Below are 20,461 nucleotides of genomic sequence, written 5' to 3'. Positions count from 1 at the left end.
AATTCCTTTCTTCTGCTTTCATTTGGTAGGTTTTGTTGGTCTTTTACTTGCTTCTGAAGAGAAATACTCACCAGTATTTCAGTCATTTAAAGTCTTTCTCATTTACTTAAAAATGCACTTAAGTTACAAATGTTCCCCTCTGACCTGCTTTTGTAGCATTCCACAGTAATGATATATGTTGTCTTATTGACATTCTATTATACCTAGCCTGTAATTTTAGTTTTGATTTTCTCTTTGAGCAAAAATATTTTTAGAAGCATTTGACATTAAATATAACATTTTATACTTTTCTGATTATATTTTGATGCTGATTTCTATCTCTATTTTCTAGCACAGTATTAATTTTCTAAATTAAAAAGTATTTTGATATTTTCTTATTAGATCATTGTATAGTCAATTCATTAATTTCTTGGGCAGTTTAAAAATTGTGCATTCTCTATAAAGAATTTTATGATATCTATCAGGTCAACGTTTTATTCTTATTTGTCTTTTATATTACTTATTTCTTTGTCCACTGATATTTCTTGAACTTAGAGCAATAAATTGAAGTCAATTACTAAATTGTCTCTGCCTTTCTACTTGTGTCTCCACTGAATTTCTGCTGAATGAAAGTTGCTGCTTTATTTTGAGCATGAGTATCAAAAAAACCAAAAATCTTTATCTCCACTTAAACTGTAATTTTTAGCATTTTGCAGTACCCTTCTTTGTTTTATTTAACGAATGTTGTCCAAAATCCCACCTCACATGATTTTAAGTCCTTGAGTCCTTTCTTTTTGTGAGTTTTCCTGATATTTTTGTCTGTTCTTTGTTTTCAAACTTCCTGATTGTTTCCAAGCCTGTGGGTAAGTGGCAAGCTGTGGGGAGGCAGTGTGACAAGGTATATGCAGGAAACAAAGAGCTCAGAACGACTAGTTTTTTATTTTCACAGCATTTTAAAAGCCAATGACCCTAATTAAGAGATACTTAATCTTCCACTGGTTTATGTGGTCATAGTGAAAATTACAGTTGAGATATTGAATATATCAAATAGGTAGCTCTGTAGAGAAATTGTGGCACTGGAATCTCTGATTCTAACCAAGAACTTCCCAGAGGCTTGAGTAAAATGTTCCCAACTTGAAAATCTAGTGCAAGTAGAAGATTCAACCTTTTAACGTTGATGTTTTCTAGGTTCCATATTTGGTTGCCCTTTTTTCTGAGATGGTACTCAAAGGAATATTCCATACACTCATATCTTTGAACCTTCCAAAATACTTCCAAATATCTTGCATATTTGGAATACTGATAACTTCCAAATATCTTGCATAGACCTTTTTAGAATGCCATATGATTATAGCCAACTGCCTACAAGACATTTCCACCTTAGTATCTCATAGATACCCTGGACTCATCAAGTTTCTCCTATTATCGCTTTTCTTTTTGAGTAGCACCACAACTAGTCTGTTAAAGTGAAAACTGTGTGATTACTGTAGATGACTCTCTTTGTCCCCTCATGCATTTTTTTCATCAAGTGAATATGATGTCACTGCTGTTTAGATTCAAATAGTGATCCTTCCCTAACTAGCCATGGCAATTAGTATGATAGTCTAAGCAGAACCTGCTATTGTGAAAACATAATTTGATGGAATTGAGAGTTTTTGCTTTTCAGTTAAACTCTTAGTGAGTCAAATATGCCAAATGTAAAGTTCTATTTTTAATTTGATATTTGTTTTGTCTCTCGAGAAGCTTTTATTCTAAACAGAGAGATACAAACCTGGTATTTTGGTGCACACATTAAAAAATCTGAATCAAGTTTGGCATAAAGAGATACTTAAATTTGCCAAAAAAACTTATGAGAAATAATCATAAATGATGGCATATATTATGCCAAATTTATTCTTTTTTGCATGAAGGGAATTGTGGAAATTGACCTGATTAGTTTGGACTGTCAAGAGCAGAGTTGACATAATCCCCACAGCACCTCCAAATCCTGAGACAAGCTTTTCATCCCCCACATTAATGCTATTTTCTGTCCCTTCTGTCCCCCAGCTGATGGGTCCCCTTAAAATGTAGGATGGGTTTGAGCTTTGGTTCTTAACAAAGGACCCAGTTATGGAAGTCTTTTTTTCCCCCGGGCCTTATACCCCATGCATAAAATGCAAGGCCCACATCAATTGTTCATTCACTCTTAAATTGAGAGAAGACAAGTTAGAAAAAAGAATTGAAAGTTTATTTATATTTGGGACTTAGGGTCTTTGAAAATGCAGTGCTGGTTTAGGAAGGCATGAAGTGGCTGGTTTCAGAATTCCTTGACAGCAGACATTGAGAGCTTGGTTTTTACATAATGTTGCAAATTATGAATATAGATTGAAGCCAGAAGGTACTCATGTGCCCTTATAACTCTTAAAATACAGTGATTGATGCAAATTAACTTTTTTAACTTTTTTTTTTTTTTTTAACAGAGTCTCGCTCTGTCAGCCAGGCTGGAGTGCAGTCACGCAATTTCGGCTCACTGCAACCTCCACCTCCCAGGTTCAAGAGAGTCTCCCGCCTCAGCCTCCAAGTAGCAGGGATTACAGGCACTGTCAACACACCTGGCTAATTTTTGTATTTTTTAGTGGAGCCGGGGTTTTGCCATGTTGGCCAGGCTGGCCTCAAACTCCTGACCTCAAGTGATCTGCCCACCCGGCCTCCTAAAGCGCTGGGATTACAGGCGTGAGCCACCATGCCCGACCAATTTTTTAAACTTTATATTAGGCTTTTAAAATAGATTATTAAAGCCATTAATAATTCCTCTCCTCTTTTGGCAGGAAGTTACAGTTTGAGGACTCAATTTTTCTCTAATAAGAGAATAGAAAAATTGAATGTCATTTAGTTTTGATTACCATTCATCTTTCTGCTCCTTTCCAAATAACACTACTGTTTGTTCCATCATATATTCTATTTATTCTATCTGTAACATAGCTTCCATGTTACTACTGTACTTGTATGTGTATTTAACACAACTTATGAATGCTGCCTCTGTCTCAGAAGCTACTTATTAATTTATCTATAGTTAACACATCTTGTGAATTTTGCCTCATCTTGTAAGCTATTAGCTTACGTACTATCTAAATTGGTTTTATCCATCCACTTTGTTTTCCTATTTCCTATATCTAAATATAATAAAATCATACAGCAAACTCATATTTCAGGAGCCATTGAACTTAGAGGTCTTTGTTTTTGGAAGGAGAACCCTAGAAAGTCAGTATTCTGAATAGAAATGACTCTGAGGCTCTACAGATAAAGATGAAGCTCTCTTTGCCAGGTGTAGAGTGTCTTCAAACATAACTTATTAGGTGATAATTCCATTTCTATTAACTTGTCTGGCTGGAGGCAAAGAAACACAGAGGAAATTGGAAAGAGAGAAAAGAATAAAGACCTGGAAAAAGGGAAGATCCTTGAGCTATAATCTAAAAATTGGTATAAGCGCTACATACACTCTAGGTGGCACTCTGAGGTTATAAAATGGTTCATAGGTGAGTTGAGACCACTGTGTTTTGTTTCATTTTATTTTTTCATTTTATTTCATTTTATTTTATTTATTTTATTTTATTTTATTTTTATTTTTATTTTATTTTATTTTATTTTATTTTATTTTATTTTGAGACAGGGTCTCACTCTGTCACCCAGGCTGGAGTACATGGTGCAATCTCTGCTCACTGGAGCCTCGACCTCCTGAACTCAAGTAATCCTCTCACCTCAGCCTCCTTAGAAGCTGGGACTATAGGTGTGTGCCACCACACCTGGCTAATTTTATTTTTTGTAGGGATGGGGTCTCACTATGTTGCCCAGTCTTAAACTCCTGCCTCGGCCTCCCAACGTGTTGGGATAACAGGCATGATCCACCACTCCTGACCCCACTGTATTTTAAAGGCCAAAAGGAGTCTGAAAAAATTAAAACTAGTTTGCTTTTCCCTTTACAAGGAATCAAGAAAAGGTAGACAGTCAATATGGTTTCATAAGGAAAGTTTTAGAGGGGCATGGAATCCCTATCCAGGAACTTCACAGAGATTCAAAGAAAAGAAAGTTTGTAACCTAACACTTGAAAGAGCAAGAGAAAACTTGCAATCAGAGCAATGCCAGCTGGAGGTCAGGAGGGGAAGGGGTAAAGAAAGAAGAGAAAATGAGAACTTTTTATTTTACTCCAAATCACAATGTATTTGAAAAGATATATTAAAGAAAGATTATTTTGGCACTTTGTAAAGTGCTAGTAAAGACTTTAAGACTATTGCAATTAGGGAGACAGAGTGAACTCAACGCTGAATACAATGGGGACAAATAGGGATTTACAGCCAACAGGCAGAGTGATGGTGTCATAGATGATGGAAAATTACTAAGCACAGATTATCAAAGGGAGGAAGATTCTTGCTAAACTGGCCTAACAAGATTCTTGCTAATGGTAGGCTAAGGACTTAGAAGTTAAGGGTAGAGGATTAATAATCTGTGCAGATACCAGACTTGGGGAGATTCTCAGTAAACTGATAGGAGGAGTCTTGCTGAAGGCAGTCGAAAGCCAAGGCCTACTTGAGAAGGCTAAAAGAAAAGACTGTTTTTCTATACTCTCACAATACTTCTGACACCATATGTGTGGGTTTTCCACTCCAAGCAATTCTCCAATTCTGCAGACACAAACTGGGTGTTGACACTGCAACTCAATTCTGACACTAACTACCTGTAATTAGTGCAGACTCTACAGGTGAAGGGCTCAAGGGCTCAAGGGCTCAGTTCCACAAGACTGCCCCCCACTTCACATGTCAATCATAAGTCCCAGGTTGTCACTCATATTTCTGACCAACTGCTGTAAATTGAGGGTTCCTACAACCTCCCCCTGAAGATTGATAATTTGTTATAACAACTCACAAGACTCAGGGAAACATTTACTTCCGTTCATCAGTTTATTATAAAGGATATGACAAAGGATATAGATGAAGAGATACACTTGGCAAGGTATGGGGAGGAATATAGAGCTTTCGTGTCTTCTCTGGGGGCACCACACTCCCAGTAACTCCGTGTGTTCACCAACCCAGAAGCTCTATGAGTTCTGTTGTTTAGGAGTTTTATGGAGATTTCATTACACAAGCGTGATTGATTAAATCATTGGCTTTTGGTGACTGGGTCAATTATCAGCTCCTCTGCCCTCCTCCGAAGTGGGCTGGGGTGCTGAAAGTTCCAAATCTTTAATCGCCATGGATGTTTCTCTGGCAACCAGACTTCAGTCTGAAGCTATCTGGGGACTTTCAGCCACCAGTCATCTCATTAAGATACACAAAGACAGTTATTATTTAGGAGATTCCAAGGGTCTTAAAAGCTCTTGTGTTGGGAACCAGGGACTAAGACCAAAAGTAACAAAAGAACCTCTTATCATCCCTGTCACTCAGAAAGTTACAAGGATTTTAGAAGCTCTGTGCCAAGAGTTGGGAGGAAAGACCAAATATACATATTTCTTATGATGTCACAAAGGCTCACAGAACCCTGACTAAAGTTGGGTCAAGGAGAGAGTTTTGTCAGTTAACATATCTTGAATTTGGACCTAAATGAAGATGATGTGGATCAGAGACTGAGGAAACTAATAAACCAAGGGCACGGCTGGATTGTCCATGTTAACCCTGGGGACACCTAAGGACTGAATGAGAGGCAGTGTGGCTTGACTGTGCAGAGGAGTCAGTGGCCACATGAAGTACAAGAGAAGTTCTCCTTACTCATCCTATGTCAACATGACAATATTTTCTGCAAATTCTCTATTCCTTAGAGCAATGGTCCTCAAACTTTAGCATGTATTATGATCAACTGGAAGCCTTTTGAAAACAGACTGCTGGACCCACCCCAGGGCTTCTGGGTCAGTGAGCCCAGGAGAGATCTGAAAACTGCATTTCTAAGTTCTCAAGTGATGCTACTGCTGCTGGCCAGAGGACTATGCTTTGAGAACCAATTTCCTAGAGATAGAAGTCAAGAAAGGGAAAATGATGACTGATTGTCAATGTCCTTTTCTCAGGGCCTCTACTCGAGATTTCCCTCAATAATGACTCATTTGTGGAGGGTAATAGGTGGTCTCCACAGCCTTACCCAGACGGGCTTTACTGGGCCAGTGACTGCATCTCCACTTGCTCTGAGTTTTGGCTGCTAATGGCTCAGAGCTGCCCCTTCTCCAGAGTATTATTCTCAGTGGCCACCTTCTCCAAAGAATTTTCTTCAGCCAAAGGGAGCCACCTCACCTGGGAGTTTATGCCTCCAGAGTTCAAGGGTGGGCCCATAAGCCAATGACTGACTCACATAGGCTGCAAGAGGCTATGTCTCATCCTTCAAGATGGGATTGATTATAGTGTGATTTTTTCTGAAGCTAAACTCCAGCAGAAATTGCATTTTAATTCTCTCTTTTCATGGCCCTATCCTGCTTCACAGATTCCCTTTCTTCTGAAACCATTCTTTCAATAAGTTATATGTGCCTCAATTCTTGTCTCAGATTCTGTTTACAGAGAACAGAAGCCAAGTCAAGAGGTGTTCATAAGACCACAGGAGCAAGATTTGATGTGCTCTGGGATAGACTGCATCCTACTTCTCATATTTTGAGAATTCACCTCCCAGAATTGACACGGGCACTCTCCAAGGCTAAGAGCCACCTGTGTCCACACAGTCCACAGAAAATATATTACATCCACAGATTAACTGCCACAGGGGAGACCACAGTGGTTTATTACCTCCTGCTATGGGCTGCTTTGCAAATCTGGGAATAGGTTGATTAGAGAGGGTCTGAGTCCTGGTTTTCTAGGACCTTAGAACCTTTCCATCCTGCCTGAGAACTCTCTCCAAAAGTTTTGTAATCAGTGGAGCCTTAATGATTCTAGATACCTGGTAGGTTTTTTGTGGTGTAGGGATTTGTGGACCCAGTTAGCTCTAGTGTACCAGATTTGCGTAATAAGTTGTGGGAACTTCTGGTTAGAAGAAAAAAGTTCCACAGCAATAATAGTGCCTGTGATGGTAATGATGATAATCACCTGATAGTAAACTTTTAACTACTATGACAGACTGGAGCTCCTTAGACACTCCTGAGAAGTCCACCCACTTCCAGAAGGTTGTAAGTGTAACTTTCCTTGGGGACTAAGCTCTGCTATAGGGATTGGTTGAGGAGGAGAGAAGTGGAAAATTTTATGTCTTGATCCTCTCTTTATAAAGACATTTTACACTATTATTATATTTTACATTATTATTATTGCCATCATCATCATCGTTATCATTTGTGACATTCTGATCTGGACTGCTGGCCCCCAAACCTGCCCCTCACCTATGCCCACCTCCCACTGCAAGGACATTTCTGTTTCTCATTTCTATGGTCTTGGCTTTCTCCAGAACAATGTTTATTTTCTCTTCAGGGACAGCCACTGGAAGGCGTTAGGAATATAGAACCTGGATTTTCAGAGCAGTGGCAGGATGAAGACCTTTCCTGCATACTCAGGCACAATGCATTCAGGCTGAAGGCTGCAGTCTTCTTTCTTCATTACTATAGGAATGTTGGTCACCTGGAGCAACTGCAGGTTCCTGGGTTAGGCTGAACCAGTAACTGGAGAGAATTTTATACATTGTGTCAACTCATCCTCCTCCACCTACTTTCTGGACCTTGGTTATCCAGATCTTACCAGGTCTGGAACCCTTCTGAAGACTATTAAGGTCCCAGAGGCACTTAACCACTTCAGAGATTTAAAAGAAGCTAAAAAATGAAACATATTTCTTAACACCACTGGTAGCTGTTTCTGTAATCTCCTCACTGCCCTCACAACCGCCATAGTGGTTAGTAAAAGATTTATAGAAATCTCAAATCCTATGGTTTACAGCCAAGGAAAGCCAGATTTTTTTAAATTCATTTTTTCTTACTAGATTTTAAGTTTAAGAAAAGAAAGCATCCAACTATTTTGATAATATTTCCCATTTTTCATGTATCAAATATCCACCACTTATGAATTTTAAGGTCTTAAGAATCATTTTCCTAACAGTTTTTGGTTTAGTTAGTCAATTTTCATGTTGCTGAATAAAGATTAAGTCATAGATCACATTTCTTTTTCTTTCTTCCTTTTTTTTTTTTTTGAGATGGAGTTTCATTCTTGTTACCCAGGGTGGAGAGCAATGGCGCGATCTCGGCTCATTGCAACCTCCACCTCCAGGGAACAAGCAATTTTCCTGTCTTGGTCTCCCAAGTAGCTCGGATTACAGGCATATGCCACCACGCCCGCCTAATTTTTTTGTATTTAGTAGAGACAGAGTTTCACCATGTTAGTCAGGCTGGTCGCGAACTCCTGACCTCAGGTGATCCACCCTCCTTGGCCTCCCAAAGTGCTGGGATTACAGGTGTGCACCACTGTGCCCAGCCCACATTTCTATTTAGGTACACAGCAGGATTACGATCCCTATAATGTTTGAAATTACTCACTGATATTTAAATTTCCTGCATTTTTTAAGTGCAAAAAATATTTTTAAGTGCTAATACCTATGTTCCAAGTAATTTGTAAAAAGGAAGAGAAAAACAGTGATTTTATTTTACTTCCTCATCTAATTTCTTTCCTTAATATCTGGTTTTCTGAAATCTGCTTGAATTACAAAACACTGTATTTTAGCTATAAAATGGCACGGGGCAGATAGGGCTTCCTAGCAGGTCCTTTGCACCTCTGATTAGGAGTGGGTTTTGTTCCATTTTGTTTTGTTATGCCTTTTTACTTTTATATGCTTTCAGATTTTAACAGTGAGCATGAATTAATTTTAGAAACAGAAATATATGCATATTTGTTGTAGAGAGAGAGAGGATTCTTTGAGAGGCAAGGATTCCTGTCATGTAGGGGCCTGGTCAAGAGACCTGAACGGGAGGGTGCAGAGGGACCTGACACGAAGAGATCTGTGCTCACGGTCACAGCAGCTCTGAGCAACCAGTTCCAGCCAGTGCTTTTATATGTGCCAAGGAAAGTTCTAGAGCATTTTTGAGAAAAACAAAATACTGAAGAACAAGGCAAGGGAATCAAGAAAGCAGGGACAAAGTGACAGAGAAAGAAGCATGACTGGACATAATATGGGACTGGGAAAACACCACACAGAGCCAGGTTGCTGCAGAATTTTTAAATTTGAGATAGTGACCAAAATAAGCTTAAAGCTGAGGAGGCTCAGGGTGAGGACAAAGCCCATCATTCCGAATACAGGGACATCCCTGCCCAGGTGCCATGACCTGAATGCACTAAGGGACAGGCACTAAGGAAGGCTCTGGCAGGGTCCGACCCAGAGGGGTTTTGGGATCCACCATCACGGAGATGCCCTTCCCTTCATGTGAGGTGGGGTTTCTGCTCTCACTCTGCCTTCAGAAGTCCTACATGAGAACTACTAGGTGGCATGGGAATAAAGAATTAAGGAGAGAAGAGTTTAACAATGCATGCCTATCTTAGAGGAGAGAGGCTATGAACGAGGCCTAGAGTCTTGCGGCCAGCTCCTGCTTTCTTTAAACTTTCAGGAAGGGGAAAGGATAGATGTCACAACTTCTGGGGATTGCTTTTTTAGGGACACAGGATAGTCTGATTCATCTACCCTAAAATATGATTTTCCTTTGGAATAGATATTTCAGGATCAGAGAGTTGGAGAGATAGGTGTTCTTTTCCTTAATCTTCAAACACACACACACGCACGTGCACACACACACACACACACCCCATACATACACCTATGCATATACCAACAAATACAATTCTACATATCCATACACACACACACACACACACACACATACACACACAGCTACACACACATGCTAAGCAGCTGCTTGGGTAGTACAGGATGGTTTGGTCATCAGGAGGCTGGGTAGGCAGGAGTGTGGAGCAAAGATGGAGGAAGATGGATGCTTTGTTAGACATTCCTGCAGGTGGGAGACAGGGTAATTACTTCTGCCAGTCGCTAGCCCTTCCTAGTGGGTATTGAACTGCTTTAGGTACTCCAGGATGTCTGACTTGACTGTGCTGACTGGAGCCTGGTGGAACCAGTGCATGACAGGGACTCCATCGGGCCCCACCAGAAATTTCTCAAAGTTCCAGCAGATATCATGAACCTTCATGGGCTCCCAGAAGAGTTAGCTTGATGAGCCCAAAAGATCAGAGGTCGGAGGGCAGGAGTTCTGGAGCAGAGATATAGAAAGTAGAGAGATACATTTATTTCTACTTTATTTCTACTTCTGTGTGGTACAGTTTTATATCTAGACTAGAAAGTCTACTCACCATTATGTATTTTAATATATTAACTACTTTGCATGCTTCCAATCAACCACAGACACTACAATGTATCAATACTAATACACCAACTACCAAACAACCGAGAGTTAGAGAGTATAATGGTAAATAGCATTCCTCCTTTCCCTGCCTTTTCTCTATTCCCATGATTTCATCACGGTGATTCAGTAAAAGACTATTTTCTGTTTCCTTGGGCAAGTCATATCATTTCTACAGTTTGGTTCCTTAGCAGAAAAAAAAGAGGTTGATTTAGAGTAGTGGCTCCCAGAGTTTGGGGCTTCATAGGCTTCATAAGCCAGTAAAATTTCAATAACTATTTCCTTGGAGATTAACATAGAATCACCAATACTCATTTTGCCAATAAGAAAAATTGAAAGTCTACTATAAGCATACATTTAAAAATTAAGGGATTTTTAAATACTCTTGTTGAACCACATAAAATTGATTATAGCACCATTTTTGAGTAAGTAAAGGACAATTTATATGGGTAAACATAATAGTAATTTAAAGTCAGAATAAATGTTGGTCTTATATTCAATAAGTTGAGCTTTATGAAAAATTCTGCATTGTCTTTTTTCCCTTGTTTGCTGTGGATGAGTGAAAATTTCAGCAGGACCAGCCTTGTTCTGCAGACCAGCATTTGGGGCTGAGTAGACAGATCCTCAGGGGTCCTTCTATCCTGGTATTCTGTATTTCTAACACTCTGTGACTCTAAAGGCATTTACCACATGGTATTCTGTATCATCCATGTCTGTCTCCTGATTAAATGTGAGTTCCTTCAGGGAAGAGACTATGCTATTAATGTTTGTTAACTCATTATATAGCACATACTGGAGATCTGATAAACGATTGCTGAATGAATGAATCATTACCATTCAGTACAGGAGGGTAGTCCATGTCAGAGCTATTGTCCATCATGGGTTTCCTCTACTTAAAGCTAAAGCCTCACAGCAGATATTGCCATGAGCCTTGAATTTATCTGAGCATCTCTTTTCCAAGAAGTCCAACCACAACCCTAGACATGAGCCCCACTGCTTTCAGAGCATTTCTAGCTAACAAATCCATGCCAGGTTTATACTCACTCACCTTCAGGCAAGTAAAGACCTTCTGTTCTTTTTCTCCATTCACATCCCCTTTCTCAAAGAGCTGGAAATTGGGGACAAAGCCACTACCTGGACACACATACCTGCAGTGAATCAAAATGTTCCCAGCAAGATACAAATTAAGACATGGATGGAAAATAATGGCCATCACCATTCACTACCACAGGAAATTAAAGATAAAGGGAAGAGGCTGTGCACAGGGAAGATAAGAAAAGATAGTCTGTGGGAAGCAGGACTTTATGCAATAGGCTTTGTGGAGCCAATAGAGAATTCTAAGAAAATTGGAAGGCAATATTTTGAGCTTAGGTTTCCTGCTTCATTTCCATTTCTTATACTCCCTTCTTTTCTCTATGCTTATTTCCATTCAATCTTCCCTTAGCCTCACTATCAAATAATTCAAAAGTAAAGATAATATTTGAGCACTGCGAATAGAATAGATTGAATTCAAAACATCATAAGGATATGCTTCAACCCATGTATGTATGGCCTATCCCAGAAGTTTCCAGAATAGTCAGGGATCTAGGTGGAATGAGGAATGGAAATCCTGACAGGGCGTCTGCAGGGACCCATGCAAGCACTCACTTGAGACCAAGAAGTATTTCTGAGTTTGTTTCTGGTTCTTGTTTTCCAAACTGGTTGCAGGGAAAGGCCAACACAATGACACCAAAATTCTTCAGCAACTCCTGTAGTGCATTCAGTTCTGTAAGTGGAGAATGAATAGCAGGGGTGGCCTGGTCAGGAGGCCTACCTCAAGCAGTGAAAGATCACTGAATGTATCCATTTATCACATGAATAAACCGAGGACTAAGAAGGGAAAGATTCAAGATTACAGAGATCAAAGGAGTAGAGAAAAAAAAAAGACTAGAGCACACGTTTCCAGAAATGCATCTAAATGGCTGCTGTTTTTCTTGTAGCTCCCATGCCTGGCTACACTTTACCATCCAAGGAGAACTCTTATTTTTTTTTAAACACACACACACACACACACACGTTAGTAGCCTTGTGTGGGAGTCCTGTTTGGTTCTAAAGAGAAGTCAGATTTGAATGCCACTGTCTTCCTTCGTTGATGAATTGATCAAAAAAATTTCTAAGGAAAAAGCAAACAAAATGGAAATCCTACCCACCTATCCCCGCATCCCCGCAGCCCCACTCATACAATGTCCCATGGTGACACAACCAGACACTCCAGTTCCAGTCACATTCCCAGGAGTACTCCTTGGTGCTCCACCCTGGGAGTGGTAGAGAAAGAGAAATTCCAAGGCTATCCTCTACAGTATTCTGTACCCTCTCCTCAATTCCAGTGACCTAACTGATGCTGCAACATGCCCTGGGATGCCAGGCCACAAACTCCAAATTGCTCTTTACTACTGTCAGGAACCTTCCAACTTGTCTGTTTAGACTTGAATCATAATTTCCATCTTCAGCTATTTTCAGGTCAGATTTACTCAGACCTCAGAACATGTACTGGCCATTCTCATTCAGATTCAGCTCTGCCTGCTGGAATGTCCCCTAAGAACCTCCTCTTAAATAGAGAGTGCCTTCCTATTTTTCTACAGTTCTTCAGTTACTATCGAAACTCATCTCTCTCTTATCTTTGGCCATCAAGAATATTTCCTTTCTATAGCAGACACACTTAACAGACCTTGATTTTATTCCTTTGGCAAGTTTCTTTAATTCTCTCAATTTCCTCATCTGGAGTAAAATTTGAATGAGATGCTCTTTAAAATTCTCATAAACTAATTTAATAAATTATACCACAGCAACACAATGGAATACTATGCCTTAAAATGAATGAGGAAACTCACCATTTTTTTTTGTTTTGTTTTTAGACAGAGTCTCTCTGTCACCCAGGCTGGAGTGCAGTGGCAGGATTTCAGCTCACTGCAACCTCCGCCTCCCAGGTTCAAGAGATTCTTGTGTTTTAGCCTCCTGAGTAGTTGGGATTACAGGCATGTGCCACCATGCCCAGCTAATTTTTTGTATTTTTAGTAGAGGCAGGGTTTCACCATGTTGGCAAGGCTGATCTCAAACGCCTGATATTCAAGAGTGATCTGGCCACCTTGGCCTCCCAAAGTGCTGGGATTATAGGTGTGAGCCACCACTCCTGTCCCCATTGTATGTGATATATGTGAAAAAGCAATGTGCATAATCATTTCTGTGTGTACGTTTGTGTATGTGTATGTGCTTGAGAGAAAGAAAGTGAGAGAGAAATGTTTGCTTGTATATGCATAATAGATTTCTGGAAATATACACCATAAACTTATAATAATGGTTGCCTAAAGAGAAGGGAACATGGCAAGTGCCACTGTTAAACCTTTTTATATCTCTTGAATTTTGAATGTTGGAAGTATATTGCCTATTCAATATTTAGCAAATTTAAGTTAAAATTAAATTAAAACAAATTTAAGAGCAGCTTCACATTCCATGGAATTAGGGAATTGCTGTTTACACATCACAACTTTTTAAATTTACCGTATTTTTCAAATTTAACTTTTGGAAGGGAGGAGAACTCTTGCTTGCTAAATGATACAAAACTGTTCTTTGGGCTCTAATACCTAGGTCCTGAGGTCCTATAGTAGACACACTTAGCAGAACTTGATTCTATTCCTTTGGCAAGTTCTTTTAACTTTCTCACTTACTAAATGATACTAAATTGTTGTTTGGGCTCTTATAATAAAAATTTAGTGTGTAGCTTTTCAGGTTTTCCATAGACTTGATTGTACATAAAAATAAAAAAATTGAGGCCGGGTGTGGTGGCTCATGCCTATAATCCCAGCACTTTGGGAGGCTGAAGCAGTTGGATCACTTGAGGCCAGGAGTTCGAGAGCAGCCTGACCAACACGGTGAAATCCAGTCTCTACTAAAAAAAAAAAAAAAAAAAAAAAAAAATTAGCCGGGCGAGGTGATATGCACCTGTAGTCCCAGCTCTTTGGGAGGCTGAGGCAAGAGAATAGCTTGAATCCCGGAGGCAGAGGTTACAGTGAGCCAAGATCGTGCCCCTGCACTCCAGCCTGGGCGACAGAGCAAGACCCTGTCTCAAAAATAATAATAATAACAAAGTGACCCCCAAATTATTTTAAACATGTGATTCTTATCCTAATCTGTCCTTTTGAGACCATTTTTTTATGCATAATTTTACCATTAAATTGGAAAAGTATTTAGCTTCTCTTGGTAAATGTGAGCCGTTTGTACTTTGGAGGAGCCGGCATTTTATTAGAATTTTTGCTTAAATCATGTAGCATCCTCTGAATGTTAATTTTAAAATGGCAAAATTTGGTGATCCAGGTCTTTTAGACATGAGATTACAATATGCTTGACTTTAAGTGTTACTTAAAACGGATACAATTCTGGGATTTTTATTATTGAAAATCCATTAAGAAAAATTGATAGGGTTTATATATTTTTGATCAGTTGAACAGATAACAGTGTCAATGTGTGGAAAATTTTTCTTAAAACTTGTTTTTGTATAGGCCAGGTGTGGTGGCTCACGCCTGTAATCCCAGCACTTTAGGAGGCCAAGGCTTGTGGATCGCTTGAGGTCAGGAGTTCGAGATCAGCCTGGCCAACATGGCAAAACCCTGTCTCTGCTAAAAACGCAAAAAAAAAAAAAAAAAAAAAAAAAAACCCAAAACTAGCTAGATATAGTGGTGCACGCCTGTAATCCCAGCTACTCGGGAGGCTGAGGCACAAGAATTACTTGAACCTGGGAGGCAGAGGTTGCAGTGAGCTGAGATCACGCCACTGCACTCCAGCCTGGGCGACAGAGCGAGACTGTCTCAAAACAAAATTTGTTCATGTATTATTTTGATCCATTTCTCTGTGGCATTTGGTGCAATAAATCTTTTAAATTTATCTTGAGCCATTTTTTAAAAGCATAGAATAAAGTTCTTGGCCTGTCCAAAGCTGTATCTATCTCTAGTATAATTGATCTAGAATTTTAAATAACCTTTTCTGGATCAACAGTAATACCAAACTCTTCTCCGATAAGGGCACAAAGTAAATGGAAACACACCTCAGCTACCACAGAAGGTTAGGCCAAGGTTGGCGAGATAGAGCATTCTTCTACATTGCCAGTCACACTACACAGCCTTTGTACCAATCAAAGGCTTCCCAGACAGAAAACTTCATTTCCCTCTTTGTCATTTGCAGGTGCCTACAGAACCCAAGGGCATTTTCCAGAATATCAAAGATCACTCATCTCTCCCGTTTTTATCAGAAGTAATTGATGAGAAGCATAAAATCAGTCCTTGAAAGCCAGGTAACTGGCCTGGGAGTTACAGCTAGTCTTTAGCACTCTCCTAGGAAACAAACAATTTCATAGAACCTCAATATCACATAACATGTGATCATGATGAATCAAGACAAAAACAAGGCCACTGCATAATTGTAACTGAACATAGACAAAGCATGAACATTGTCCAAATCACAACAATGACCAGGTGCCACCCTATTCTTGCCAATATGAGTGACTGCTGCTTCTTTCCCAGTTACAGCTTTAGTCTCCGTTTCTCTCCCCATGTAGATATGATTGATTAAGATACCGAATCATATAATTGCTCACAGTTCTGGATGGCATCCAATCCAGAACAGAACTTCAGTTCCTTGAACTCATCTCCAAATCACCTAACAAAAGTTCAGATTCTATAGTAAGTCCTTTCTAATACTTTCTTACTAAGAAACCCCATGGTTCTCTACAGAACATGTTCTCCTTCAGGGCACCGAGTAACACATTCAACTTGTTCAACTACAAGTGTGCTCCTGGTGGTCTTTAAGTCTTTGGGAAGGTCTTAGTTCTCAAATCTGGAAATAATTATCCTGATATTCTAAGGAGCAAAGCAGGAGCAGCATTTAGGGAGGTAGAGTCACCTGATCAGTTCTCCCATCGCATCCTCCAATAACACATTGGTAAAACCTTCTGGAATTAGAATATGGCTATCTGGCAATGCTGCTTCCAAAAGAGTTGAAACATGAGTTCTTACCAGGATACTGAGCTGCCAAGCCTCAATAGGTGGCTACATTGACAAACAGGACGTGCTTGCCTGCAAACTGCTTGAACTGGATGTACTCCTCGCCATTGAGAGTGAGGGCTCCATACTCATAGATAGTGCCTGTCACCCCTTTGTTGCAATCCACTTGGAATGTTACAAAAATAACCATAACGATATAAGATAAACAATAATTCCCAACGTTTGTGGACTTTTTCAAAACACTCAAAGACCCTTCATGTAATATCTTGAAATTCTAAGAACTGAAAGGATCTTTCCAAGTAAAATTTTTAGTTAGAGCTGATGCCATAGCTAGAATTTATGTCTTCTAAATTATAATCCATTTTTGTGTGTGTGTGGCAAGACAAGCATTTCATAATATTCTTCCCGTTTCCAGAAGATTAATACCATTTACCTCTGTTCCCTGACACTGCATTCTCCCCCGACATCCTAACTCCCCATTCAAGTCATGCTGTCCTCTCTCAGATACTCTTAACAGATTTTTGCAGGATTTCTCATAAGTAACCTTTACACAAACTTCTCAACTACATGTTCTTATATTGTAATTCCTGTCCCCCCAAATCAGGCCCATAACTTCTCCAGATGCCATTGAAGGGCCTTTCCAGGCTTGCCACTGGGGTAATCACTAGTGATGGGGGGACGGGCGGCAGGGAAGTGCTGGATAGAGAAAGGCGGGTACCTGACTAGGGCTCCACTCTTGGGCCTGTGCCTACGGACCTACATGAGGACAGGCACTCCTGCCTTCTCACTCAAATGTTACCTGCCATGATCCCATCCTGTGCCTATAAAAACCCTGAGACCCTAGCAGGCCTATAAAAACCCTGAGACACAGGCGATGGATGCGGAGAGGAGCACATCAGCGGAGGAACACACTCGACTGGCTGGACGTGGAGACGGATGCACCATCGTAGGAGCGATGCACCATCGTAGGAGCGATGCACCATCGTAGGAGCACACCGGAAGGCCATTGACAGCGGAAGGACACGGAGTTTGGCCGGACTCCAGGGAAAAACCATCCTTCTTTTGGCTGCCCCATCTGCTGAGAGCTACTTCCACTCAATAAAACCTTGCACTCATTCTCCAAGCCCACGTGTGATCTGATTCTACCTGTAAACCAAGGCAAGATCCCTGGGATACGGAAAGCCCTCTCTGTCTTTCTGATAAGGCAGGGGTCTAATGGAGCTAACACAAGCCGCCTATGGGTGGCTGAACTAAGAGCACCCTGTAACACACGCCTACTGGGGCTTCAGCTGTAAACATTCACCCCTAGACACTGCCTTGGGGTCGGAGCCCCACAATCTGCCCGTCTGTATGCTCCCCCTCTGCTCCCGTAGAGGTTTGAGCAGCGGGGAACTGAAAAAGCGAGCCACACCCCCCATCGCATGCCCTGTGAGAGGAACAAGGGAACTTTTCCGGTTTCACTGGTACCTTCAAAACTCATCCATGACACCCACTTCTCATCTTTATATTGTGGTGAAACAGCCTGGACTGCTCATGAATTAAAGTTCATAAAATAGAAAGCACAGAGCGGAAAAACTTTCTACCCACAAGCATGCCAAGAATAAAAGGCATACAGAACCTGGAACAAAAGGCTAAGATGTTATCTGCTAAGAGAGGCTATATTTATTCCTGGTCATATGAAGAAAAGTCATAGAATTTTAGAGTAATTTAAACTGGGCTTCACAGGATCTCAGTCCATAAAAGCATACCCCATGCAGTGAAGGAATTGCCTGTAGGTGAGCTACTGTGGGGAGAGTGGGGCAAGAAACCCTTTATCATCTTCTGAGTCTGTTACCAGGACACGAGGCCATAGCTTCTCCTTCATTATTCTTGGAGAGAAGGAGGCTTGACCTAGGGGCAAGCCCTTTCCTTCTGAGTCCATACTTCTGTACACATCTGTGCATATACATTAGTCACAATATTTGGGAACATTAGCCTAAGAAACCCACTATGATGGGGTTGTCATCTATGTGCCTGCATTCTTTTTGCCTTCATGACACCTTACGTCTGAGCTAAATAATTTCCAGCATTTGTCTTTCTTACTACTATAATAAAAAGTCACACGGAAATCACCATGTGAGCTGTCATTTGTGTGCCTCAATTTTCTTGCCTTTGTGCCACCTTAGCTCTGGGTGCAACAGCTTCCAAAGATTTGCTTCTCATGTGGATGTCACTCTGTGAAATGAGATGCAGAATCCCAAGAAAACTGCAGACTTGAAGAGCTCAATCCTTCCTACTCAGTTTTCAGTTCTGCTCTAGTTTGCTTACATCTGTTTGAAGAAGACAGAATACCCTAGAACGCAGCTTTTAATTCACAAGATGATATTTTACATTGAGAATTCCACACCCAACGAGGCAGCAGTGGCTGACATAGATCTGGATGACCCTTGGAGGTTGTCCCTTTCAAGTGATCTGTTACCTTTCTTGAAAGTAAGTAAGTAAGCTGTCTTATGGCATTTAATAGGCACCATCTTACACTTCATATGAACACAATAACAGAGATTAAAGCTCAAAGCTTCAGGTTTGGAGACCTGCATGAGTATCAACCGGAAGCATTTTAGAAATGCAAGTTCCTGGGCTCCCCCTAATAAAACTTACTGACTCAGAAACTCTTGGGTGGGGCCCAGCAATTGTGCTTTAACCAGCTCTCTCTTAGGTAAGCTCGAGTCTGGGAATCACTGCATTATATGATGGGCATTGTTTGCCACCTTTTATAGAGGAGAGAAAGGAACTAACAAAAGATATATAATTAGCATATGGCCACCACTGAGGCTGCTTTTGAATAAATTCATCTGATTTTAAAGTTAAAATTTGTGGGTGCCTCAGGTGATCTGCTCAGTCTGCATCTTAAGACATATATACACATCTTTTACAGGGGTGGCTATCGACATCCAGTGGGGGGACTTTTCTAAATGGCATCAGGAGATTTGGGAGCAACACCAAGATCTGAGAACAAAGCCTACTCTGAGCTGAGCTTTGTCTCTACCTCACCTCATGAACTTCCCTAAAATTATTATTGGTGGACAACCATATTGGCCTTATGTGTTTTATTTTTCTAGGGAGTGTGGGGGTGGGGGAGCTCCTCTGTCCGTGGCCTTGAAACTCCTAGTGCAGATCCCAACCCCAGATTCTCTCATGTCTCCGTCTGGGTTTCTGGCTGAACAGCCTCTCCAGGAGTAACCAGGGCAGGCTCCCTCTCAATCCATTTGCTACTTCATGCCTCATTTGTTGGGATCTACGGACCAGCATGAAGGGGACAGGCTCTAGGCTTTCAAGGGGCCACCAGGGGGAAGTGGCAAAGGGGAATGTGCTGAGGCAGCCCCCCAACCCCACTCCACATACATTCAGTTCAAAGAGCTACTAGGTGCAGAGGAAAAGATGCAAGTAAAAGACAGTGGATTTAGGGAGAGCCTGCTAAGGATAGCAATGTCAGGATTTGTGAAGAAGGGCTGGGAATGCAGATCTTGTCCTTCGAAAGCAGAGAGGAGAGAACTCCTCATAACTCTGGCAGTCAGGTTGGTCATCATGTGCTGGAATCAGCTTGGATCCCCTGTCCCATGCTCACCTTCCTATTCTGAGGCTTTAAGGTCTGCTGAGCAAAGCCAACCAGGAACAACGGGACAAGACAGGAGGCCTGGAACTGACGGAACATGGCTAGGAGTTTTAGACGACTCTGAGGTCCCCAGGATTTCAGCCCATTTTGAGCCCTTGGCCAGGACCAGTTTGAAGAAGCACCCTCCAATTGCAGAGTGGCATTCATACACACCCACCTCCACTCCCTACACACCCCCTTCCTCTTCAGTTGTAAGCCCCTCACCATCAAGCCTGCTCCACCTGCCTTGCCTCTGCCAGCTTCACAGAAAAGGCATTCTCTGCCTCTTGAAACTACAATCTGGGTGGGGTTGAGTTCTTGTGAACTCTCTTGAAAGACAAGCTTTTAGTTATCTCAGATTTCTGAGCCTTTTCAAAAGCCTATAATCTATGTCCTGATCACTGATACCTGATCCAGCTATGCAGCTCCTTAGGGCAGCAGGTCAGATGCTTTCCTCTTATGGAACAGACCTACACACATTCCCAAGCTCTTTAC

General features: G+C 41.0%; 1 protein-coding gene across 1 annotated transcript; it reads right to left on the bottom strand.

The window, feature by feature from the left end:
* Window positions 1–9,867: 9,867 nt before the first annotated feature.
* Window positions 9,868–20,026, bottom strand: GPX6 (glutathione peroxidase 6). The gene is given in 6 exon segments (XM_055263913.1): window positions 9,868–10,153; window positions 11,352–11,451; window positions 11,951–12,068; window positions 16,348–16,500; window position 18,760; window positions 19,940–20,026. Coding segments are annotated over 6 exon segments (666 nt in total). The 3' UTR covers window positions 9,868–9,946.
* Between the last annotated feature and the right edge of the window lie 435 nt (window positions 20,027–20,461).

This window comes from Symphalangus syndactylus, chromosome 23 (genome assembly GCF_028878055.3).
Source record: "Symphalangus syndactylus isolate Jambi chromosome 23, NHGRI_mSymSyn1-v2.1_pri, whole genome shotgun sequence".
NCBI classification, from domain to species: Eukaryota; Metazoa; Chordata; class Mammalia; order Primates; family Hylobatidae; genus Symphalangus; species Symphalangus syndactylus.
Note: the sequence above shows the minus strand (reverse complement) of the source record. Positions and strands in the feature narration are given on the sequence as shown.